Here is a 24,377-nt window from a genome sequence, read left to right as displayed (position 1 = left end):
CTTGTCTGATATTGATAATAAAATAAGGAAAATTTAATTAAGTAAATGACAATTTCAGAAACTTTAATAACGATATGAATTGAACCTTTGATTATTATATCAATTTCAGATATAATTGGCATGTTATAGGGTCTATAACGTTTGCTAATGGATGAATTATTTTAAGACATTGACGTGTCTCGACAAGACAAAGAGATAACTATGGGCGGACCTGGCACACTATGAGGGATGTCAATTGAACACCCCAATTTTTTTTAAAAACTTTTTATATATAGAAATTAAATATTTAAAATATGAAAAACAAACAAAAATATATTACTCTTAAAAAATTGACACCCCTTAAAATGAAATTGATCTTATACATTTTTAAATTGATTTATAAAATATTTAATAACAAAATTTAGAATTTCATTTCAATCCTATAAACACATAAAAATATTGATTGTACTCACACTAACTGGGTTTGGATCACTACTGGTCCCAAAAAGTCCTCGGACTGCTCCTCGTCTAACCTTCGTAAGGAAACAAATTCCAAACGCTAAGCTAACTGATAATTGTAATAGTGAGTATACGAGTATACTGCACTCTCTACTCTATGATAGACATCTTGGTGTGGCTGAGGGTTCTGCATTTCGGAGCTCACACGCCCCTCTAGTCTACCAAGGTTGGTTGATCTGAATCTCTGCATCGGTCAACCCCCTCGACTATACCACTCCTTGAGTGTCGGACCTTGTGCCCAAGCTAGTTAGCTTTAAGAGCCTTGCGCATTACCTAAGGATATATCCGGACTGAATCTATACTTTCGATAATACTAGCATTTTCTAAAGAAACTCGGGTGTCCTAATTGTTTCCCGAGCATCAATCAAGGCTATTTTTATGTCACCCTAATTGATCTTGTTTCTAAGTGTATTTTAATATCATTAATACTCTCACTTGTAGTCTTATTTGATGATAAAATGAAATGTTAGGGTACCTCGAGTCTAATTCCCTTAAAAACTAACATTTTTACCCAAAACAGACTGAAAGTATTGATATTATTCCAATAGTATTGATACTCATGCAATAGTTTTGATACTTTATATAATTATCAATACTTTTAAAAATGTTGTTCTGACCAGTTTTATTATAGGAGTTTCGAAACGATGACCCAAAGTTTTGATACTCTTGAAAGAGTATCGATACTCTTGCCCAAAAACTCACGAATTTGCCCAAAATGAAGAACAAGTAGTATCGATACTCTACATGTAAAAGTCATAAAACACATACTAAAAATGCTACATTTCAAAACCAAAGACCTTAGTGAGGTCCTTAAACATGCTTGAAGTTTTATTTGATCAACAATGATCATAATAGAGGCTTTAAACACATTAATAACTCTAAAACAAGAATTTCACCATGAAAATGTTTATCATGCTCAACTCAACCATTGAAACTATTTTAAAATTCTACTGACTCACTAAGAGTATAGAAGAGTTATAAAGGTCTTACCTTGCTCCTAGGATGGCTAGAAACTTTCTCAACTCACTCAAGATTCAACCTTTCTTTTCCTTTAGCTCTTGAGCTTTCTCCTATCTCCTTTAGTAAACAAAATGAGAAAACGGATTACCAATCCATCTAGGTTGAATAACATCTAAACAAACTCCCAATAACTCAAAACTTAGCTAGAATCCATAGATTCTCACAACCCTCTCAAAACCCATTTTTGGTTCTATGCACAAAAACTAATGAAATTGAGCTTATATTGAAGCTTGAAGAATAAGGAGTTGAAATATTGCCTTGGCTTCACTCAACTAAGCTTGAATTTCTCTAAGTTCCTAAATTTAGGAAAGAATGAAGAAGAGAGAAAGATGAGAAGATAGGAAGAGTGTTTGGTGAGTTGTGTAAGGGGTTTTGGTTCACGCTGAAAACATAAAATATGGAGGGATTTTCAGCTTCCAAAATGACTATGGGTAAACTACACTTTTAGTCCATTTACTCTTATTTCATAATTTACTTATCTCCAAACTTACTTTATTGGTGTAAGAATTTGTTTATTTTTCGGTACGAAGATAATGGTAGATGTAGATACTTACATTAATGTAAATCTAGTATCTACAGATAAACATATAATTACATTGATGTAAATACCATCTATATTAATGAGTTGAAATTTAAATAAAAAATAGAGGAAATTTAATTTAATTTTTTTATAAAGAAAATATCATTGATAAATAAATTAGCTTTTAAACGAATAAATAAATAAATTTGTTCATGAAGATAAATGAACTAAACACACATTTGTTCGCGTTCTTTCGTTTATTAAATGAATTTACAAATTTTGTTAATATCATAAATTCAACTTAATAAATGAACATTATAAGAACGATTCACGAATAATCATCAAATATTTTATTCTTTCAAACCCTTATTTTAGCCATATTATACATTAATCTACGAGGTGTTAGTATTATGCATTAATTTATAACTTTATTTAGATGTTTTAATTTCTTAAATTGTAGTTTAAAATTTCTAGCTCTATCCTTAGATATAACTATAATATTTATTTCATATCGGTACTTGATAAAGCGATAAGATCTATATATCAGTGGAATATAAACCATTTGTCTAAATTTGATAAAATACCTACAAATACTTTTGTAAATATAATGAACATTTTATACTAGTTTTAATAAGTAATGCTTTACTATGATAACATGCAAATTTCTCATACTTTGTTAATATTTCATATTTTGATATGTTTGCTTTTATTTTTGTCTCAAATACTTCAACGAACTACTCAAAACTTATTACGTTTGTTTGAATTTTCATAAGAGTTTGACTTTGATATATTGATCCATATTGTGTGTTAGAGAACTCAAATTAATTTTTTTCAGCGTTCAATGTAAAATTTCTTATTTTAGAACCCATAATATTTTAACTATTTGGCAAGTTTTTCTGAATTGTATATACATTTATGATATGCTTTTGCTTTGTATGCCTTATGTTGAAATTATGGTTGATAAGCTTCATCGTGTAGATTACCAAAATGATATGCTTTTGCTTTGTATGTCTTGTAAATTGTTTAGATTATGGAGTTAATACATATTTAGCATAATTGCAGGTACTAAATAGAGCCTTGGTAATACTGATACATTATTTCTAACATTCAATATTTGATGGGGGTTGAAACAATCTGATATAAATATCAAATGTCACATTAATCACTGAAATGACTTAAATTCGAAACATACAAAAATATATCTTAGTTTGGGTCTCAATTTATGCTTTATTTTATTTTTTAAAATCCGAGGACCACTTTGTAAAATATCAAACATTTAAGAATCAAACCCAACTTTTGGGGCTTTTAAAAGTACTGTCAAACCTCTCCCCACATGGGAATCGATTACTTTGGAAAGAGACCAGTTCCTTTCATTCTAGTAGTTAGGGATCGATTTTCTCTCCAAAAAGATCGTTTCTTTTTTCTTTTCTGAAAACTTGCAAAATTCAGCATGACTATACATCATTAAGTTACAATCCAAAACTTAATTGCTTACTTAATTAATGAACATCCATAAACATACTTCAAACATCACATGTAATATGTTTCACGATATCAATTTAACATTTCAACGTCATCAAAATCCTGATTATACTATTTTAGTTGTTTTATAATAACTTCTATAGTCATGTTTAGGGGTGTACAAATTTGGATATCATATTTAATCAAATCCAAAATTTTATATATCTGAAACTTCATCTCGATGAACTCATCGGTTCTCTCCTCACGCACGAAATGATGATTCAAGATGAGGTAGACCTCGAGAAGAAGGACAAGCCAAAGAAAGAGATAGAGAAGAAGAAAAGCGTTGGAGTTGCTCTCAAATCCACAAAAGTTGATAGTGATTCTGATGACGACGACGATGATGAAGAAATTATATTATTTGCCAAACGGTTCAGAAAATTAATGAAGCCCAATAGAGGAAGAAAATTCAAAAGAAATGGAGACTTCAAAAATAAACCAAAGGAGAAGGACCCGATCATTTGCTACGAATGCAAAAAGCCGGGCATGTCAAATATGATTGCCCACATTAAAGAAAAAGGGTCAATCCAAGAAAAAACACAAGGCACACGTGGCTACTTAGAGTGATGATGATGAGTCATCAAATGAAGAGGAACAATAAGTAGTGAACATATGTTGATGGCCACCGGGAAGATTCTCAGGTAATCTCTAACTCATTTGATTTCAAAGATTATTCTTTTGATGAGTTAGTAGAGGAATATACTGGGTTGGCTTCGATTATGAGAAATTATTTTTGAAATACAAAAATGATATTTCAAGATTGAAAAACGAAAATGATCTCATATCCAAGACCAACAATGATCTTGAAAGTAAAATTAAAGAATTGCATATCAAAATCGAAGATTTTGAAAAGAAAAATATTGATTTGCATAACTTACTTTCAAGAGTTCATGACGATCATCAAAAAGAAATTGATGATCTTAAAGCTTCTTTCAAAAAAGTTGGAACAAAACATTTTGAAAATGGAGAAAGTTCAAAATCCAACTTTGTTAGAAAAAGTTTTAAAAACTACAATCGTATAGGTCCCCAAAGAACCTCTAATGGTAAAAATCGTTAGAAGTATATGGGTTCCTAAAGAACTCGTTACTACTAAAGATAAGGATATCCTACACAAATGGATACCCAAGGGGACTAGAATTTTAGAAACTAATGAATATGAACCCAAAAGAAATTGGGTACCAAAAATTAGAAATTAATCTATGTTTGTAGGAAAAGGAGCATGACTACAAGGCGCAAAATACAAGTTCAAATTCATGGTTCCTTAATAGTGAATGCTCAAGACACATGACCGGAGACAAGAGCCGGGTTATAGAGCTTAACGACAAAAATGGAGGAGTGATAACCTTTGGTGACAACTCAAAAGGTTACATTGAAAGTATAACTACTATAGGTAATACCTCTTCCATACAAATAGAAAAAGTATTATATGTGAATGGGTTAAAGCATAATCTATTGAGTATTAGTCAATTATATGATAAAGGATACAATTTCTTATTTGAAACAAATGGTTGTAAAATTATTGACATTGCATCTAATAGGATTATGCTTGTTGGTCATAGAATAGGAAACATATACACGGTGCATTTATATTCTATTAATATGACTAACTTGTACCAAATTGCTAAAGATGAACATGATAGTTGGTTATGGAATAGGAGACTAGGACACAGTAGCATGAGTGTTTTACAAAGACTAATTCAAGGAGACTGAGTAAGAGGATTGCCAAAGCTAAAATTTGATAATGATAAAATATGTGATGCGTGTGCTAAAGGAAAACACAAAAGAGCCTCCTTTAAATCCATTAATGATGTATCAACTAGTAGAGTATTACAATTGATCCATATAGATCTTTTTGGGCCAATTAGGACTATTAGCTTGGGTGGAAAACAATATTGTTCTGTATTGGTAGATGATAATTCTATATATACCTGGGTTCTATTTTTAAGTACTAAAGATGAAGCATTAGAAAAATTCATCACATTTTTCAAAAGTAATTCAAAACGAAAAAGTTACTCCATAACTAGTGTTAGGAGTGATCATGGTACTGAATTTGAAAATCTTGGATTTACTGATTTTTGTAATTCAAATGGGATTAGCCATAATTTTTTAGCACCTAGAACCCCTCAACAAAATTGAGTTGTTGACAGGAAAAATCGAACTTTAGAAGAAATGGTTAGAACCATACTGTGTGAAAACAATTTGCAAAAATATTTTTGGGCGGAAGCCACAAATACCACTTGTTATGTTATAAACTGAGTAATGATTAGGCCAATTTTAAAGAAAACTCCATATGAATTTTTCAAAAATAAAAAGCCTAACATTAGTTATTTTCATCCTTTTGGATGTAAATGTTTTGTTTTAAACAATGGTAAAGAAAATCTTGGCAAATTTGATGCTAAAAGTGATGAAGGAATTTTTCTGGGTTATTCATTAAATTCTAAAGCTTATCTAGTATTTAATAAAAGAACTTTAGTGGTAGAATGGTATATACATGTTGTTTTTTATGATAATCCCCTTCCGAGGAATGATTCTTGTGTTGATGATGATGTAGGTATTGTAAATACAAATGACGTTAGACATGACATTGTAGAACCATCATCAAAAAAGAATAATTGAAAGATGAGGAAACTCATGATGTTATCGAGAATCCAACCATTGAAGAAAGGGAAGTCTCTTACCCAAGAGAATACAACTATGTTTAGGATGGTGAAATTATAGGTGATCCATCCAAAGTGGTAACAACTCGATCTTCTCTTAGAAATATATGTAATTATGTTGCATTTATCTCATGCATAGAGCCTAAGAATGTCCAAGAAGCATTAAAAGATGAAAATTGGATTATGGCTATGCAAGAAGAGTTAAATCAATTTGAGAGAAGTAAAGTATGGACATTAGTTGCAAGGCCTAGTAATAAATCTATTGTAGGAACTAGATGGGTATTTAGGAATAAGCTTGATGAAAGTGGTAATATAGTAAAGAACAAGGCTAGACTTGTTGCTCAAGGCTATACTGAAGAAGAAGGCATAGATTATGATGAAACATACGCTCCCGTAGCTATGATGGAAACAATTAGAATGTTATTAGCATCTGCATGTTTCAATGAATTTAAATTATATCAAATAGATGTTAAAAGTGCATTTTTAAATGGTTTTATAAAAGAAGAAGTGTATGTGGAACAACCTCCTAGTTTTAAAGATTCAAAATTTTCAAATCATGTTTTTAAATTGACAAAAGCTTTATACGGTTTAAAACAAGCTCCTAGAGCTTGGTATCAAAGATTGTCAATTTTTTTAATAAAAAAAGGTTTTTCAAAAAGGAAAGGTTGACAACTACATTGTTTTTAAAAAGAAAAGATAAAGATTTATTAGTAGTTCAAATTTATGTTGATGATATAATATTTGGTTCTACTAATGATGCTCTTTGCCAACGATTTTCTAAGCTAATACAGAGTGAATTCGAGATGAGCATGATGGGGAGCTCTCATTTTTCTTGGGACTCCAAATCAAGCAAAGAAAAGATGACATCTTCATCAATCAAGCAAAATACGTCAAGGATATGCTCAAAAAGTTTGGATTAGAAAATGGAAAACCACAAGCCACTCCTACAAAGCTTGACAAATATGAAGGAGGTAAATGTGTAGATGTTAAACTTTATAGGTATATGATTGGCTCTTTACTTTATCTAACTGCAAGTAGACCGAACATTATGTTTAGTGTTTGCTTATGTGCTAGATTTTAATCATTCCCTAAGGAATCACATCTAAAAGCCATTAAGCGATTCTTTAGATACCTTAAGGACACTCCTAATTTAGGACTTTGGTATCCTAGAGACTCTAGCTTTAGCTTGCATGCCTTCTCTGATGCGGATTATAGAGGATGCAAAATAGATAGGAAAACACCTCTGATACTTGTCAATTCCTAGGAAATATGCTGATTTCATGGTACTTGATAGGAAAATTGTGTTGCATTATCTACCACTGAAGCGGAATACATTTCAGTCGGTAGTTATTGCGCACAAGTTTTATGGATGAAACAACAAATTTTAGATTATGGAATTGAAGTTGGTACCATTCCTATCAAGTGTGACAATACTAATGCTATTTGTCTCACTAAAAATCCCATCCAACACTCTAGAACTAAGCACATTGAAATTAGACATCATTTCATTAGAGATCATTTCACTAAAGGAGATGTAGTTCTAGAATATATTGATAATTTGCATCAATTAGCGGATATTTTTACAAAACCTTTATATAAGAAAGGTTTTGGACACTTAGGAGAGAATTAAGTTTAACAAACCTACCTTAACTTAATGTTTAAAATAATTTTAGCACTTTTAATTAGTTTTGAAAAATGCTTATAAAAATAATATTTTTATTGCATTCTTTGCTAATACTAGGGGGAGTTTATGATCTTTAGTGAAAATTAATATTATGTTCAAATAAAATTTAAGGATAGATTTGATTGATTGAAAATTGTTAATTAATTTAGCATTTTAAGTGTTAAAAATCAGATTTTCCATTTTTATGCACAGTGTATCAATATCTATGTATCGATACATCCTCACTATGTATCGATACACTATGATAGTGTACCGATACATTCCTAGAATGTGTATCGATACACTCAGGAGTGTACCAATACACTCGTCAGGTTTTAGGCTTAAAATCCCTAAAATTCATTCATTTTGTCAAAAACCCCAAAACATACTCATTACCGTCATTCCTCTCCAAATCACCCCTACTCTCTATTTTGCTTAAAATCAACAAAATCAGGTCGGAATCCAACTGTTCTTTAACTTCTAAACCTGTTGGAATAATCAAATTTGTGCAAACAACATCTATTCTCACTCAAATCCTACATTCCTCTATGTATCGATACACTCAGGAGTGTACCAATACACTCGTCAGGCTTTAGGCTTAAAATCCCTAAAATTCATTCATTTTGTCAAAAACCCCAAAATATACTCATTGCCGTCTTTCCTCTCCAAATCACCCCTACTCTCTATTTTGCTTAAAATCAACAAAATCAGTCGGAATCCAACTGTTCTTCAACTTCTAAACCTGTTGGAATAATCAAATTCGTGCAAACAACATCTATTCTCACTCAAATCCGAAAATTTTCAAGGTATTTTTCTAAAAACTACTATTTTATTAATTTTTGAACTTAGAACTAGTTTTAATTAGTTCTAGGATGAATTATATATCGAGCATTACTTACATTATGTTTCTAAACCAGATTCTACAACTAATTTCATCAAAAACACACAATTTTGTCAAAATATTTTGAAATTTTGAAATTAAATAAATTGTTTTGATTTTAAAATTATGGTTTTTGATTTAATTATGTTGTTTTCATGAAAACCATATGTATCATAATTTTCCAAACATTGTTTTCAAAAATTGACCATTAGGATTTGGTTTAGAGAACCTTGAATATTGCGACTCTTATTGAGTTTTGGGATTGATTATATTGCATACATGTGTTTTCAAATTGCAGGTAATCCTATCCATTCCGATCTTTAACCATATCTAATCCAAAACGCCCTAGGTCATCCTCTAATCGTCTTCAAACCAGCCTCAAAACGACCTCATATTCCTCCTCCCAATCCAAATCCAAACCCGAACAAACCGAAAATGGCCATTCTAAACTCCTATTTTAATGAGCATGTTCGTAAACAAGATTTCTACCATAGGTTCCATATTCAGTTTGGTCATATAAAATCGGGGAAGAACGTATTCCCTCTACCCAAGCAATGGTTGATATGAAATTTGAATATCTTCCTACTCTCGTTCTTGGAAATTTGATAAACTCTTTCACCTCAAACCTATCGTTTATCACCAACTAGTTCGCATTTTCTATTTTAATACGGTTTTTGTCCAAAACGAGTCTCGTACCGAAACCATAGGAATTCGATCCTATCTTCTCGGTCAATTCGTTTATATTGACTTCGACACTATCACTAACACCTTTGGACTAGATAACGTAGGTTTAGATAACGAAAAAGAGATTGTGGCAACACTTTTTAAAGCTAAGGCTAGTGCAAGTACCTTACGGACCTTTCACGAGCGTTGTCTTTACTTGATCATCTCTTGGTGGTTTAGACCATCCGGAGGTAGACTTTATATACTTATAGTACTAGACCTTTGGTGGATACATTGTATCCAAAATAAAAAGAAAATAAATTTGCCACAAATCATTTTTGGTGAACTAGTAGAAACCGTGAACAATGTACCGTCTAAATATGTCAAAACTTTAGTTTACGGTTGTCTCCTTAGTAATATGTTTATTAAAATCGGTCTTAGGGTCACGCTTGATGTTCTATCCCTCTCAAGAACACAATAAATTTCACATCCTTGAAGAAATCGGGATGGTCCGGGGACAAGGATCATTGGGTTCGGTCTCCGAGAAAACACCGGGAGCTAGCTCTTCACAAGCTCACTGGCACCGGCATCGGCAGTGGACAATGATCCAGAGTTTGAACAACTTATGCGCGACATTGATGATCACGTACCCGATGATGAGTCGGCACAGCAAGAAAGTCATATGCCTTCATACTTTCGATCGTTTATGGAGAATCTTGACTTAAGATTTGCATCTATCGAGTCACATTTAACTGCTAACAAAGAAGCGATTAATCATCGTTTCGATGCTATAGACGAAAGGGTCACACACTTACACGAGATGTGGCCAATATATGGGCACGTTTATCACCTCCTGCTCCACCGATGGACAATTAGATTTTTTTTCTTGCTTTGTTTTCTTTGGTTGATTTAAAAATTAATTGTTACAACATTTTAGATGTTTTTGGATTGATTTATTTTGGATTTTATGGATGTTTGAACTTAAATGCTTATATATATATATATATTTGGTTTTGACTGTTTGAATTTGGTTTGAATATTTAAATGTTTATATTAGTTTATTAACTTTGCATCATTTACATTTTAGAAATATTATGACCAATTACCATTACACATTATTTTTAATATTTATTTTGGAACTAATGGCTAATCTTTCTCTTGATTGTGATCTTAGCAGCTTAAGTTTTATCTAAATATCAATTGGCTAATTTTTTTTTTAAAAAAACCTTGTTTAAAAATGTTTTATATAGTCTTTTTGATTTAACAAAAAGGGGGAGAATAAAGTAAGGGGAAAATAAAATAAGGGGGAGTAATTTTCAAAAATGTTTTTCAAAGAAAATCTTAAAATTACTTAAATGTTTTGTTATATCAAAAAGGGGGAAATTGTTGAAAACATTTTGATGTTTCAATATAACAAATTGAGTATAAATGATTTTAAGATTTTATCCAATTTCAAATATTCGATTAAACTATTTGAATATCAAAAATATTACTCCAAGTTTTTCAAATGACAATTTTAATCCTTGCTTAAGTGTAAAATTGAGTATGGGTCTTAAAATATTTTTGAAACAATTTGACAAAGTATTTCAAACCTTACTCGAGCCAAAAATAATTTTTATTAAGGGATGTACAGATACACTCTTGGATGTATCGATACACACCAAACATCGAATGCATTTTGTATATCGATACACAACTAATGCATCGATACACTCCTGACTCCGAGAAACATCGAATGTAATTAGTGTACCGATACACCCCAAGTGTACCTATATACTAGGTCAACCAACGGTCGAAATATTTGAATTTTACACGCAGTGTACCGATACACCTACGCTCTCAACATATTTTTAAATAATAATTACACCATAATGGCTCTATTGACTTCACCAATGATCCCCAACGTTAAGAATCAATTCAAGGTGTATTTAAGCAAGCTTAGGAGCCATTGATCAACAACAATTGTGAGAGAAACAAAGAGAAAGCCTTAAACATCAAGTTTGAGCAATTCAAGCCAATTTTCATTCAATATTCATTTTTGCTTTCAAGAACACTACTTGTACTCAATTGTATTATTCTTGAGTGTTCTTTCTTTGTTCTAGAATTGTGTAAACATCTTGCCTAGTGATATTTTTTCTGTAAGTTTGTGAAATTTGTATTCTTCTCTTTGGGAGACACTGTTCTCAAGAATTTGTGGTATAATTCTTGAGGGAGTTGTAAGGTTACTCTTTGTCCTAAAAAAAGAACAAATTAGTGAATTTATTGGAATATCCTTAGTGTGGATAGCTAAGGTAGTGGACGTAGACTTTGGTTGAGAAAGTCGAACCACTCTAAATCGTTGTGTAAATATTTTTTATTTTCTGCAAAAGCTTCCACCAAAATTTTAATTGCCAATTCACCCCCTCTTGTCTATTTCATCGATCGATTAACTCAACAGTACTGTTATAGTCTATAGGCATGTACTGACCATATATCTTATGAAAATCAACTAACAGGTCTACCCAGAAAAACTCAACTCAACCTAAGCTCTGATACCACTAACCCCATAGACGATAAGAATGACTCGATCCAATTTGATGTGTCACATTAGGGCAACTGGAGCAACCCACAGTAAAAATCTTGGAATAATTTAAGATTTCTGTTAAAACATGTAAATCATAAAACAAATTATAATTAAAATACAAGTTCAGAAAATCATTCATATACTAAAAATAGAATTAAAATCATACACGTTTCAGACTCGAATATAAAAATAGTATACATCCTACATGCCCCCTAATTACATGCACCGCTGGTGGAACTCCAATACTGATGTTGATAGTTGCACTGGTTCGATTCTTTTAACCAATATAGTGAGTAACAGAGTGAGCTTTGGGAAGCTCAGTAATACAGAATTATCAAGTGATGTTGAAGGACATGCAGATAATAGGTAAGCATAATTTTCCTTATTGATTCAACATCTACAGATTTTTGTGCTGAACTGAGGTCCTACTGATATTTCAGGTAGTAAAAAATAAGAAGCTTACAGTTTAGAGGAAACGTTCGAAGGACTAGGTTTAGGAGATCAGATTAGGGGTCTAGTGTGTTCTCACAAAACAGTGAAAAAGGTACATATCTTTTTAAAATAGTAACATTTTAAAACATATTTTTAAAACCATATTAAAACCCTTCAACCGAACGCCAATATGTAGTTCCCCATAACTGCATTCATAAGGACTTATCCTAGGCCCATTGAGCATAGGTGTAAATCTAAAGGAACATCTTGGGTCCATAAGGTCTTACCTTAGCCAAAGTGGGTGCCCACCTGAGGGGAGTGCCCTCAGGTCCATAAGGACTTACCCAAAGTACATAGCAGAGGTGTCACCCTAAGGTAGTTCCTTAGGGTCCATAAGGTCTTACCACTAGGCCCATTAGGCCTAGGAGCCAACCCAAGGGTATCCTTATATCCGTAAAGAATTACCAGTTTGATTGGTCTGAACCTATATAAGGAATTACCAATTTGACCGAGTTGAACCTGCCATAAAGAATTACCAGTTTGATAGGTCTGAACCTATATAAGGAATTACCAGTTTGATCGAGCTAAATCTGCCATAAAGAATTACCAGTTTGATAGGTCTGAACCTATATAAGGAATTACCAGTTTGATCGAGCTGAACCTACAGAGACTTTATACCATATCCCAGAGTACCCCGAAGAAAAAGATTTTTCATACAGTAATCAGTGGTAGCATGAAATCGGAGTTCATACATATCAATTTAGTAGAAACTGTATCCAGAGATCATGAATCAGGCAGGCAGACCTAAAACATTAGTAACTCAGAAATCTCGGTAAAACACATTTCAGAACAGATAAAACAATCATATAACACATAGGGAACACACTAGATTATCGAGTTATTTTTCGAATGTACTTGGTATTTATCAGGTAGAGAGCCATGAAACTTCTGTAAACTGATTAAATTCAAATATGTCCCTATAAAAGGGTTTGATAGCTGACAGATTCATCAATTATTCGGACATGATTTATCAAGTTCATATAGTATTTGGATATTTTTCGGAGACACTATGAAATCAAAAAGGTATTCATAATCCTTTACATTATAGTTACTTGTAATTTCAAATATGACATGAGTGTTTCCACTATTCAGGAAATCAAGGACATTTGGACATTAGGTTCTTGGAGAATTCTTAGTAATTTGATCCAATAAGGGAGAAACGATGATTCATGGTATTTAAGATTCGTTTCGATTTAATAGGATATCAAGTTAACTCAATATGAACAAACCCAGCACTATGATAACTATCAACCGGTTAAATTGATTCACTTCAATGGTATTCACACTTTAATACTAAACAACTTTTGTCGAACTAATCATCTTCAAAATCATCGTTGAAATGATCTTAGGGAGACGAGCATGTATTCAATCATTCCATGACTTGGAGTTACCTTAGGTCATTTACACTCCAGGGGTATTTTAGTTATTTTATGGTTTAAGGGTATTCAATCATTTTCTTCTATTCAAACGTATGAATCATTATGGTAATTTATTTATCAGGTGGTTTTGTCCAAAGATCACTGAATCTAAATATTTTTCCATCTTGAAGGTTAGAAATTGGTTATCCAAGATTTTCAGGGCAAAACTAGCATTTTTCATGTACATAAGTAGTTTCTTCGGATCAATATGTCTTTTCGGAGTTAATCTTCCACTTCCAAGGACACTTCTTGTCTTTTTACAACATAAGGGTATTTTCGAAATTTTATCTAACAAAAGCATTGTCATAATTTCTCATCCATGTACCTTTGGCATTTAACTTTTAAAGAGATAAATCAGTATTTACAGATCCTGAGGTTGATTGCTTTACCACTTAATCACAGAACTTGTAATTTAATTCCTATAGATCACCCAATTTCTTATACGAGTCATCTGAGTCATATTCAACTACCGACTTTTTATCGTATTTGAATCGAGTTTAGAAATAATTTACTATACAGATGAGACCAAACGTATTCATCCATGCATTTACCGATTCCAACATGTTCCATAAAGCATGCATAAGGTAGTAATATATTACCTCGATTTATGATCCATATCAATCGACCATTTAAACTCTCGATCGCCCTCGAACTTTATTTCCACGTCCCATCATGTCTTGTAATCATATCAAACGAATTTACGTCAGAAACTAAATTTAATCGAAAAACCAAATTTGATTCCAAAGGTAAAACACTGAAAACGGCTTACCGAGTGCGAATTTGGCAAAACGGACTTCATATTCGGACTCAAGACGTCGAAAAACATAAAATATGACTTTTGAAAAAAAAATTGACTTTTTTTCAAAGTCAACTGTCAAACCGGTTAAAGTCAATGGTCATGTCAAAGTCAATAGGTTGGGTCAAATTCAACGGGTCAGGTTGACTCGGTCGGGTCGGGTTAACTCAGTTCAGATCGGGTTGGCTCAGTTTAGATCAAGTTGGGTCGGTTGGGACCGGTCCAGACCGACGGGACTGATTCTAGAAGGTTTCCAGAGCTGAGGGCTAGCCCCACACGCATACGACAGTGCATGATGGTGTGTGACGACGTGACGGGTCGGGGGACGGATCTCGATTACTCCTTGTTCAAGCACTAACAAATAACAAATCAATAATTATCCAAAACCAGCCTAAAATCCATCAAAATAAAGAAAAATGGTCGAAATACTTACCCACGCCAGTAATCGGCGAAATTGGCAACGTTGGTGATGACGATGAGGCGAGTCAATCACCGGATCGACCGAAATCGAGCAAAAACCAGAGCGACGGGGGGTTTCTCAATGAAACTTCAACCGTTCATTCCCGATGAATATCGGCTCCTTTCGACGAATTGGTCAAGGGGTTTCGGTCGGAAGACGACAACGTCTTCACTGGGACGGGCGGTGAAGTGCACCGCCGGCCGAAGGAGGGAGAATCGAGAAGGAATGCGACATGTTGGTTTTGGGGAATGAGGAATTTGAGATTTAATTAGGGGTTTATTTTTCTCTAACCAAAAAAATTGTCTAATTCAGGATTAAGTCTCTGAACTTCCCACAAGTTCCAAAATCGAGATGTAACTTTTAAAAATTTATAATTTGGTCCTCAATTTTTTCTCTTGTTACGACTTTATTTCGAAACTTTAAACTATTAAAATTTAGCCCCTAAATTGGGGTGTGACAATTGTCACCACCTTTCTTAGACGACGACAATCATCGCAAAGAATACTATAGCCACCTTTCAACCAAGAATGAAGAACGAGGCAAAAAGTTTTAGTATTCTTGAGATATAATATTATATAATTCTTTAAAATCATTTTTTATGGTTTTTCTTTACGGTCTTTAATGTTTTTTATTTGTTGGTTTACTAATTTCATGATATCATGACGTACGTATTTATCAATTAAAGATTAAAATTAATAAATAATATTATATTTAATTGATTTTTATTCATAAATACTCAATTATTTTTTTTAAATTAAGGCTAACTTCAACTCATTATTTATTTCACAACGGCTCTTTAGACCAGATGAAAAATACATAAAAACTTCAAAATAACGTTATATGTTGTAAATATAAGGGTAAAGTATGTTAAATGGTCATTGAAGTACATGTTAGTTTGTCTTTTTAATAATGAACTTTCTAGAGTAATGAAATAATCACTACTATTATTATTTTATAACAAATCGACCATTCTATTATTATTGGCATTATCCTAAGGCTTAAATGTATCATTGTCCCCTAAAATATACTATTTCTAAAAGTTGCCTCTTAAAGCAATTATAGGACATTTTGCTCCTTAAAGTTTAAATTGTTACCTCATTTGCCTCAATCCATTAACTCCATTAAAAAATACGAGAGTAAATTACATATTTAGTCACTCAACTATTCATGTGGTTCTATTTTGTTCTCCAAACTATTTTTTCAAGGCTTAAGGGTCACCTTTATCCATGTAATGGACTCAATTTATCATTTTTTCCTATCATATTTTTACATCAATTTATCTCTCAAAGTTGTTTAATTGCATCATTCTATATCCTATCCCTAATTTAAAACCTTAAATTATAACCCCTAACCTCTAAGTTAAGGTTTATCGTATATGGTTTATGGTTTAGAGTTATGGGTTAGGGTTTATAATTTAGGGTTTAAAGTAAGGAATAAAGTATAGAATGATGCAATTTAGCAACTTCGAGGGCTAAATTGTGCGAAAATACGATAGGGACAAAAGTGATAAATTGAATCTACTACAGGAGAAAAAGTCACCCTTTTACCTTTTTTCAAAATCATCACTAAATTTAAGTTTTTGTTCAATTTTAGTCACCTAGTTTTATTCAATTTATTTTTAAAAATTTAATATATAAAGTTATATATATTTTTACTCAATACATAAATTTAATTTATAATAATATTATAACGTAAATAATATTGATTCCATAGTTTAATGCTATTGAACTGTAATGTGGTCTCATTAGATATGTTCTACGATTCTCTTGCTTCATTAATGATCATATTGATGCAAATTTTAGCCACACATATCACCTTTTGAAATGAAGTGAGAATAAATGAAGATGAGTTTTGATAAATTTTAATTCTCACACTTATTATTGAGATAATACACATGTTATATAACTTGTTTAAGTTTAGGAAAAAATATTATAATATATATATATTATAGTTAATGATAAAAAAATAAAAATGGATAGGTAAGAACTTACATCTAGGTCAATTGAAAATATGACAACACTTAAATCACTTAAACAAATCTACTAGTTTATTTATAATTGATTTAAGATTTTATTATTTTTAAACTAAATTTATTGTTTTCATATTTATTTTTAATGATTATATATATGAAATCATTAAAATATAATTTAATATTCAAATTATAATCATAAGAAAAAAATATTTAAGATTCAAATCAGAAATTTATCTTTTGATTTTAAATTTCTCAAGATATCGAGTCTGGTCAGGTAGAGTTCGGATTTTATCTCAAAATACGAGTCGGGTGGAGGATTTAAATTTTCGGGTCAGGTCGGGTCAGAATTCCCATCCCTATTTGGGTATGTTAAATAATTTTTTTATTTAATTTTAAATATAATATCATATATATAATCATTAATAAATAAATATAAAATAAACTTAATTTAAAAATATTAAAATCTTAAACTAATTATAAATAATATATTAGATTTTTTAGCAATTTAAGTGTTATCATATTCTCAATTAGCCTAGATTTAATTCCTCACTAGTCTATTTTTATTTCATCATTAACTATAATATATAATATATGAAAATATTTTAATTGATTCATAAATATAAAAAAAATTAACTGTAATCTATAAATTTAATACATGACTAGAATAAAGATTTTAAAGTTAATGTTCAAATTAATGCATTAAACAAATTAAAAACAGAATCAGGATCACATTGCATTAAATAAAAATCTAAGGAAACAAATCATATACAAGTATTAACCAAAATGAAAGAAAACAAAGTAGGGTGCTAGCATCACGAATACATAACTTTACAAGGACTCATACCCTAACTATACCAAATTTTATTAATTACCACGTCAACACTTCCGTTAAATGTTAACATCAGTAGCTATATTAAAACCATTTAAATAGTTCATTGGTCATATTTATGCAAATTTAAAAATAGTGGTCATTTCGCGACCCGACCCTTAGTTATGTAGTTTACCCTAAAAGAAGTATTTTCTATTTATTTTTTAAGAAGTTTAACTTCTTTATTTTATTTTCTCAGATTCGATTTCGCCTCATATTATTATTTTACGTGACAATCTCAATACATGATAAACTCATTATTTCTCTTTATTATTATAATGATATTATTATCATTATATTATTCTCAAATTAACGTGATTTTTCAATAATATATTTTTGAATAAAATAAAATTGATCAAAAACCCAACTTAACCGAACTCATCGCCATTCATAACCTTCTTGTTCTCTATATATGTTAATATACTAAAAAAAGAGAACATAAGAATAGGTCCAGAGTTCAACGACTCAGTTGTCTTAAGTGAGCTATTTGTTATAAAATGATGTTAGTGACTGTTTCATTACTTTTGAAATTTCAATATTAAGAAAAGATATTTACTAATATTTTAGTGATCATTTACGTAGTTTACACTAAATTTTATTTAAATTTTTAAATAAATTTAGAGTAAATTACATATTTAGTACTACAACTATTACTTTTATTCTATATTAGTCACCAACTATTTTTATTTCAAAAATCATATCTAATGTTATGTTTTGGATTTCATTTTGGTCATCCACCGTTATAAAATTAATGGTGATGTTGATGTGTCAACATAAGTTAATTTCACATCATCACTGAAAAATAATAATAAAAATACCACATCATTAATTCTGTTATTTTTTAACGGTTGATGATCAATATGAAATCAAAACGTAACTTTAAGTATGATCTTATAAAACATAATATTTAAATAACCAAAACAGAATAAAAATGATAGCTAGAATACTAAATGTGTAGTTTACCCATAAATTAACTTTATATTAACAGGTGACAGCAAAGATCATTACTGGCCTCCCCATCTCTTCGATTCCGATTCCACTGTTTGCAAGCAAAGCAAAACAATATTCTTTTCGAAAAGAAAAAAAAATGCAAGACCCTTCCAGACCGGTAACTGGTTACCCGGTTCAGAACGTTAACGGCTGCGCTCCGCCACCGCCCGCTACCTCTAGTACCGCCTACCCTTACGTTAACCCCAGCCCATACCCTTACTACCCAGCACCACCACCCCAAAACCCACGTCCCACCTTCTTCCGCCGCCTCTTCGTCGCCTTCGCCGTGCTCTTAATCATCTTCGGTACCATCCTTCTCATCTTCTGGCTCGTCCTCCGTCCTCACCTCCCTGATTTCTCCATCCAGTCTCTTTCCCTTTCCAACTTCAACGCTTCCAACCAGCACGTGAACGGCACGTGGAATGCCCGGTTCCAGGTCTCCAATCCCAATAAGAAACTCTCCATCTACTACGGAGACATCGTTTCCTCTGTCTTCCACAAGGATGACTTCTTGACTGAGACTCGGATCGAGCCGTTCGTGCAGGGCACGCGCGAGGTGAACACAGTGGAGGCAAGTTACTCCGTGGTTGATTCTTTCGTGGAAGGCAAGGTTGTGGACGCGATGGATGGAGAGAGGACACGTGGTGAGATCAAGTTCAATATCAAGGTTGTCGCCGACGTTGCGTTTCGATACGGTGGGTGGAGAGGACGGCGTAGGCTTCTTAGGGTTTGGTGTGACGACTTGACCCTTTCAGGTTCCTCCGGTAAGATGACCGGTGGTTCCAAAAAATGCAGCGTCGATTGATTCAACGTGAGTATTGAATTCAATTTCTTTCTTCGTTTTCTCTAAGCTTGTCATTATCATGCCCTAATTTAGGTAATTTCCTGGATTTCAATTGATGGTAATGTCACCGTGAGTATTGTTAGGTTGTAATTGTAAAATTCATTCATTAACTCCAATGAAAATGATTGCAGCAGTGACATACTGTTGCCGGATAGGTTCATTTTTTTTAAAAGGAAAATTGATCCAAGTTTTATGCTTACTATAGCCTTGTCTAGTGTTTAGAAGTTTGAACCTTCAGCTATGCTTATGCTTTGAGAATGTTGAGTTTTGATCCAAGATATGATCGAACCTAGCTAATTATCATAAGTGATTCATAACACTACTGGTATAATACTTCCATAAAATGAGGAAGAGCAGGCGGTGCTCGGCTGACTTTGTTCTGAACAAGAATGTAGATAATAGCTGTGGCAGTTGGCAGAGGTTTGTACTTTGTATGAGGGACCATGTTGATGGTGGACTGCTGGCCAACTCAATTATACCTGTAAACCTGTAGGAACGTCTTATACCAAGATTTGGCTGTAGAACTAATTCTTGGGGTAGTGATCTGGGAAATTTTAAGATGAATGGGAGGGGAGAGGACCTGAATTTGGGTCATTTCGTTTACGATGGAGAGCAGTTCACCATCTTAGTTTGCTGTCACAGATTCATGTTGATCCTTTTAATCCATGTTTTTGGCCTATTTGTTGAACCAAGTTCCATTAAGTTTGCCAGTTGGTGGATTCAAAGCTCCTCTCTGTTTTGTAAGTGGATTGGAAACTGAACTTTGAAGTCAAACTCAATACTCTTTTTTTTGTGATTTTTACATGCCAAGAATGTTGTCTTGTAGTCTGGTCGTTATTTACTTTGCAGTTCTTTCTATGGGTTGTTAGCTTTCCCACCTTTGTGCATACTCGGTCGTTCTAGTTACCTAGTTTCTAATATTCTATAGACAATTAAATCTTCCCCCATGATTAATGTTAGAAACAGTTTTGTACGTCTATGCTCCGTTCTTCGATTTTAGTTGTACTCTCTTTACTAAGTTTGGAGTGTACTGTTTAGCCTTGTTTATATTTTAGCTTTCCCTTTTATTACATTTTTTTCTTGTGCATGACCTTTTTCTCTCGGATCTAGTCAATCCACTCTTTCGTTACATTTGGTATAATGAACATTTAGCTCATTCTTGATTCTAGTTTTTCTTAGAGACTAGGAATCTAAATAAAAATTCACCAGTAATTTGGTTCATGGAACTTAACATGTGAGGGAGTGATGGCGAATGTGTCTTTGTCCTAGGACAAACACAGAATTTTATGCTGGTGAACTTGAAAAATTTTAGGGAAAAACATGTAAAATATACGAAAATTTGAAATTTTTAGGGGGATGACCACCCTTGGTCCATCATTGCCTTTGTCGTTATTCTTCATCTTCTTTATCAGTAATAGAATATGCCACTTCTTTTTGGTATTGTGTCCTTTGTGCACTCAATATTTCATCTTCTGATTTTGCAGGTGTGGATGGCTCACTACTATGAAACCCTATTGCAAATGCATTCTATTCACTGCATGCATGGTTAAAAGGGTAAGCGGACAAGAGGAGGATGAAGAAATAATTAGAAATGAACAAATTGTTTGAGTAGTTTTGGCAAATGTTAATCTGCCCCCCACAATCTCCATACTTTTTCTTAAATCATGTGTTACATATGAATGTAAATTTGATGGTGCTCTCCTAGTAGGCTTATATATTAGGGACTAGAGTGAATAAAATACTAATTTGCTATTATTTTTTATTATTATGATGATGATGATTATAAATCTAGTCCTCAAAAATCTAGAGGGTTTATTAATTTAATTCCTAGGTATTTTGAGAGTTTGAAAGTTGTATTTATTTTCTTTTCATTTCCTTATCAAAACAATCTATATTCTTTTGATATGCATATATTAGTTTTGGTGTTTTACATGCCATAAATAGTTATATCATATATATATATCAATATACCATATAAATTGAATAAAGTGAATTGATTTTATTGTCAATATTGAATTGCTTGATTTTGGTTTAGTTTTTGGGTTTCTTTTTCGATTTTTATAATTTATTTAAAAATTAAAAATGGATAAATTACATATTTAGTATTTAAACTGTCAGTTTTGTTCCGTTTTAGTCCTAAACTTTTAATTTTTTTTTAAATCTTATATAACTTTTAGTTTTTGTTTATTTTAGTACTCTGTCATTAAAAATTTAACGTGTTTAGTACTTAAACTATAAGTTTAGATCTAGTTTAATTTCTAAACTTTTATTATTTTTAAAACATGGCGTTAAATTTAAAATAGGATATTAAAATAAAATAAAAATTAAATTTTAGATATGATTTTGAGAAAATTAAATGACCAGGACCAGCTCAATGCTATAACCAAAAGACCAAGGATAATTGTAGAGTATGGTTGCACCCCTTAGAAATTTTAAATTCTCTTATATTTTAAAGTTTTTTTTATATTTTCTAGTAATTAACTAATTCCACAACTCCTAAATTTTTATAACTTTGTACCCCTACACTTTTAATATAACTTCTTAAGTTTGCACCTCATAACATAAATTTTTGCGTCCGTCTCTACAAAATAATGTCTTTAAATCAACTCTAACAGTCTGAATAATAATAAGCCGGAAAGATAAAACAAAACAAAAGAAATTATCAAAATAACACTTGAAACCCTAAAAAACTTAAATCCTTAAGTTTCAAAGTAACCTACATGACACTTGAAACATGCAAAATATATATACATATATATATATATAGAAAAGGAAAACCAAAGAGAATAAAACGAAACAAAAAAAAAAAAGCTTGTCTTTGCTATCGATCTGTTGGACCGACGGTGGACCAATAAAATAAATGGTAAAGAGAAAAAAAGAAAAAAAACTGAAAGGAAAAAAAATGTTGAAAAAAATTATTCCTCAAACGACGTAGTTTTGAGGATATCAGATATCTCAAAATGATGTCATTTTACGTATAACATGTGCAGGAATCGACCCAACACAAAAGAGAGACACGCCTTGTTGATTGGTTTTGAGTAACCATGTTTAGGTCTTTTTTATATGTTAGTATGATTAGTTCTAATTTCACGTGCAAAATCGTACTTTAGCCCTTTTTAATTTATGTTTTCTTTTCTTTTTTTGAAAGATGGTACTTTGTATTATAATGGATAAAAAAGTACATCACCTCAAGGACCTCGTTAAAAAACTTCCCTAATTCTAAATGAAGGAAAAAGAGTCTACCATTGAGGTGGTAAGAAAATGCAAACACAAAAAACTAACAACACAACAAACTATGCACAGGCCATTTTCCGGCCCAACACCTCTAAACTTAACCTCCACAATAACCAAGCCTGAACAAAAACGAGCACTGAAACACAAAAAATCTCACTTACTGCAACTGATCCAAAAAGGATGGAAGGGCTTAAAAGCTTGAGAATCAAAATAGCATAGCAGACTTAGAAAAGGGCAACAATTGCACTCAGAACTTCCGAAAACAACTCCCTCAATGAACAACCTGCCAACATACTCATGCAAGGCCTGAACAAAGTTCCAAAGAAACACGAACTACTCCAGGTTGCACAACGAAACCAATTCATCTAAACACAGCAACACAGAATAGAATAAAACACCACGACCGAATACTTCCATGATGCACACAAAAACGATCATTACTGGAATCAACAGCGTCCTAATGAAGTTCGTTCAGCCCCCGACCTTTGAAACTTAACGCTTCTCAGCCCTGCACCTTCAACCCCCAAAGCAACAACACCCCTAAGAGACTTCTCCGCTGTATAGACATCACCTCGATCACCCTCTGAGTACACTCCACCACTGCCTCCATTTTGTATACGACTGCTTCTAACCTTAGACCTTCCAACCCGATCAGTAAGACCCTGTTGTATCCTCCTCCCATACTTGAGTCTCGACGATAATTTGAGGCTTACCCGACTCGCTCCCATCTTGTTAGATTTAGAAAATCTAACAATACCCGAAATCAGAGGAATTTTAAGCCTTTAGAGAATATCCAGGACTGCTTACACGAACAGCAGAAATGAAACTTATTCGACACTTGGAAGGATAACACCTCGTCTATAAGCACGTCTAAGGGTCTTTGTAAGTTTGAAATGGATTGGGGCGCCCATTCTAAATCTCTATCCTTATTAAAAGTAATATACCCAGTGCTATCATCGATCACGGCCAGCACGCCTAGCCCATTAAAACTATATACAGGAACTACGTAGGGCCCTCCAACAAAAACATCCATAACGTACTCGAGACCATCAGCATGCTCCTGTTGCAGAAGACGGCTATCGGATAGAGCAAAATCGTAACTGATAATTTGAGAAAATAAAAATGAAGATAAAGAAGACACAAAATTTACGTGAAAAACCCCTAAATAATATAGGGTAAAAACCACGGGCAACGGTAGAAGAATTTCACTATGAGAAAATAGGAATTACAACTTCTCTCTATCTACCAAGGAGAAAACAATGATAATTTTCTCTTGATAAAAAGGAGAAAACAACTCTCAAGAAACTCTCTAAATTCT

General features: G+C 32.3%; 1 protein-coding gene across 1 annotated transcript; it reads left to right on the top strand.

Moving 5' to 3' along the window:
* The first annotated feature begins 18,978 nt into the window (after nucleotides 1-18,978).
* On the top strand, nucleotides 18,979-21,391 carry LOC120145042 (NDR1/HIN1-like protein 10). The gene is made up of 2 exons (XM_039158953.1): nucleotides 18,979-19,792; nucleotides 21,310-21,391. The coding sequence occupies exon 1, from the start codon at nucleotides 19,079-19,081 to the stop codon at nucleotides 19,784-19,786; it is 708 nt and encodes a 235-aa protein (XP_039014884.1). The 5' UTR covers nucleotides 18,979-19,078; the 3' UTR covers nucleotides 19,787-19,792; nucleotides 21,310-21,391.
* Nucleotides 21,392-24,377: the final 2,986 nt, after the last annotated feature.

This window comes from Hibiscus syriacus, unplaced genomic scaffold, assembly GCF_006381635.1.
Source record: "Hibiscus syriacus cultivar Baekdansim isolate YM2019G1 unplaced genomic scaffold, ASM638163v2 tig00110893_pilon, whole genome shotgun sequence".
Classification (NCBI taxonomy): Eukaryota; Viridiplantae; Streptophyta; class Magnoliopsida; order Malvales; family Malvaceae; genus Hibiscus; species Hibiscus syriacus.
The sequence above is the reverse complement of the archived record's forward strand: the minus strand, read 5'-3'. Positions and strand labels throughout refer to the sequence as shown.

Excerpts from the sequence above, each read along its gene's own strand:
- LOC120145042 (XM_039158953.1), top strand. The coding sequence starts at position 19,079 with ATGCAAGACCCTTCCAGACCGGTAACTGGTTACCCGGTTCAGAACGTT.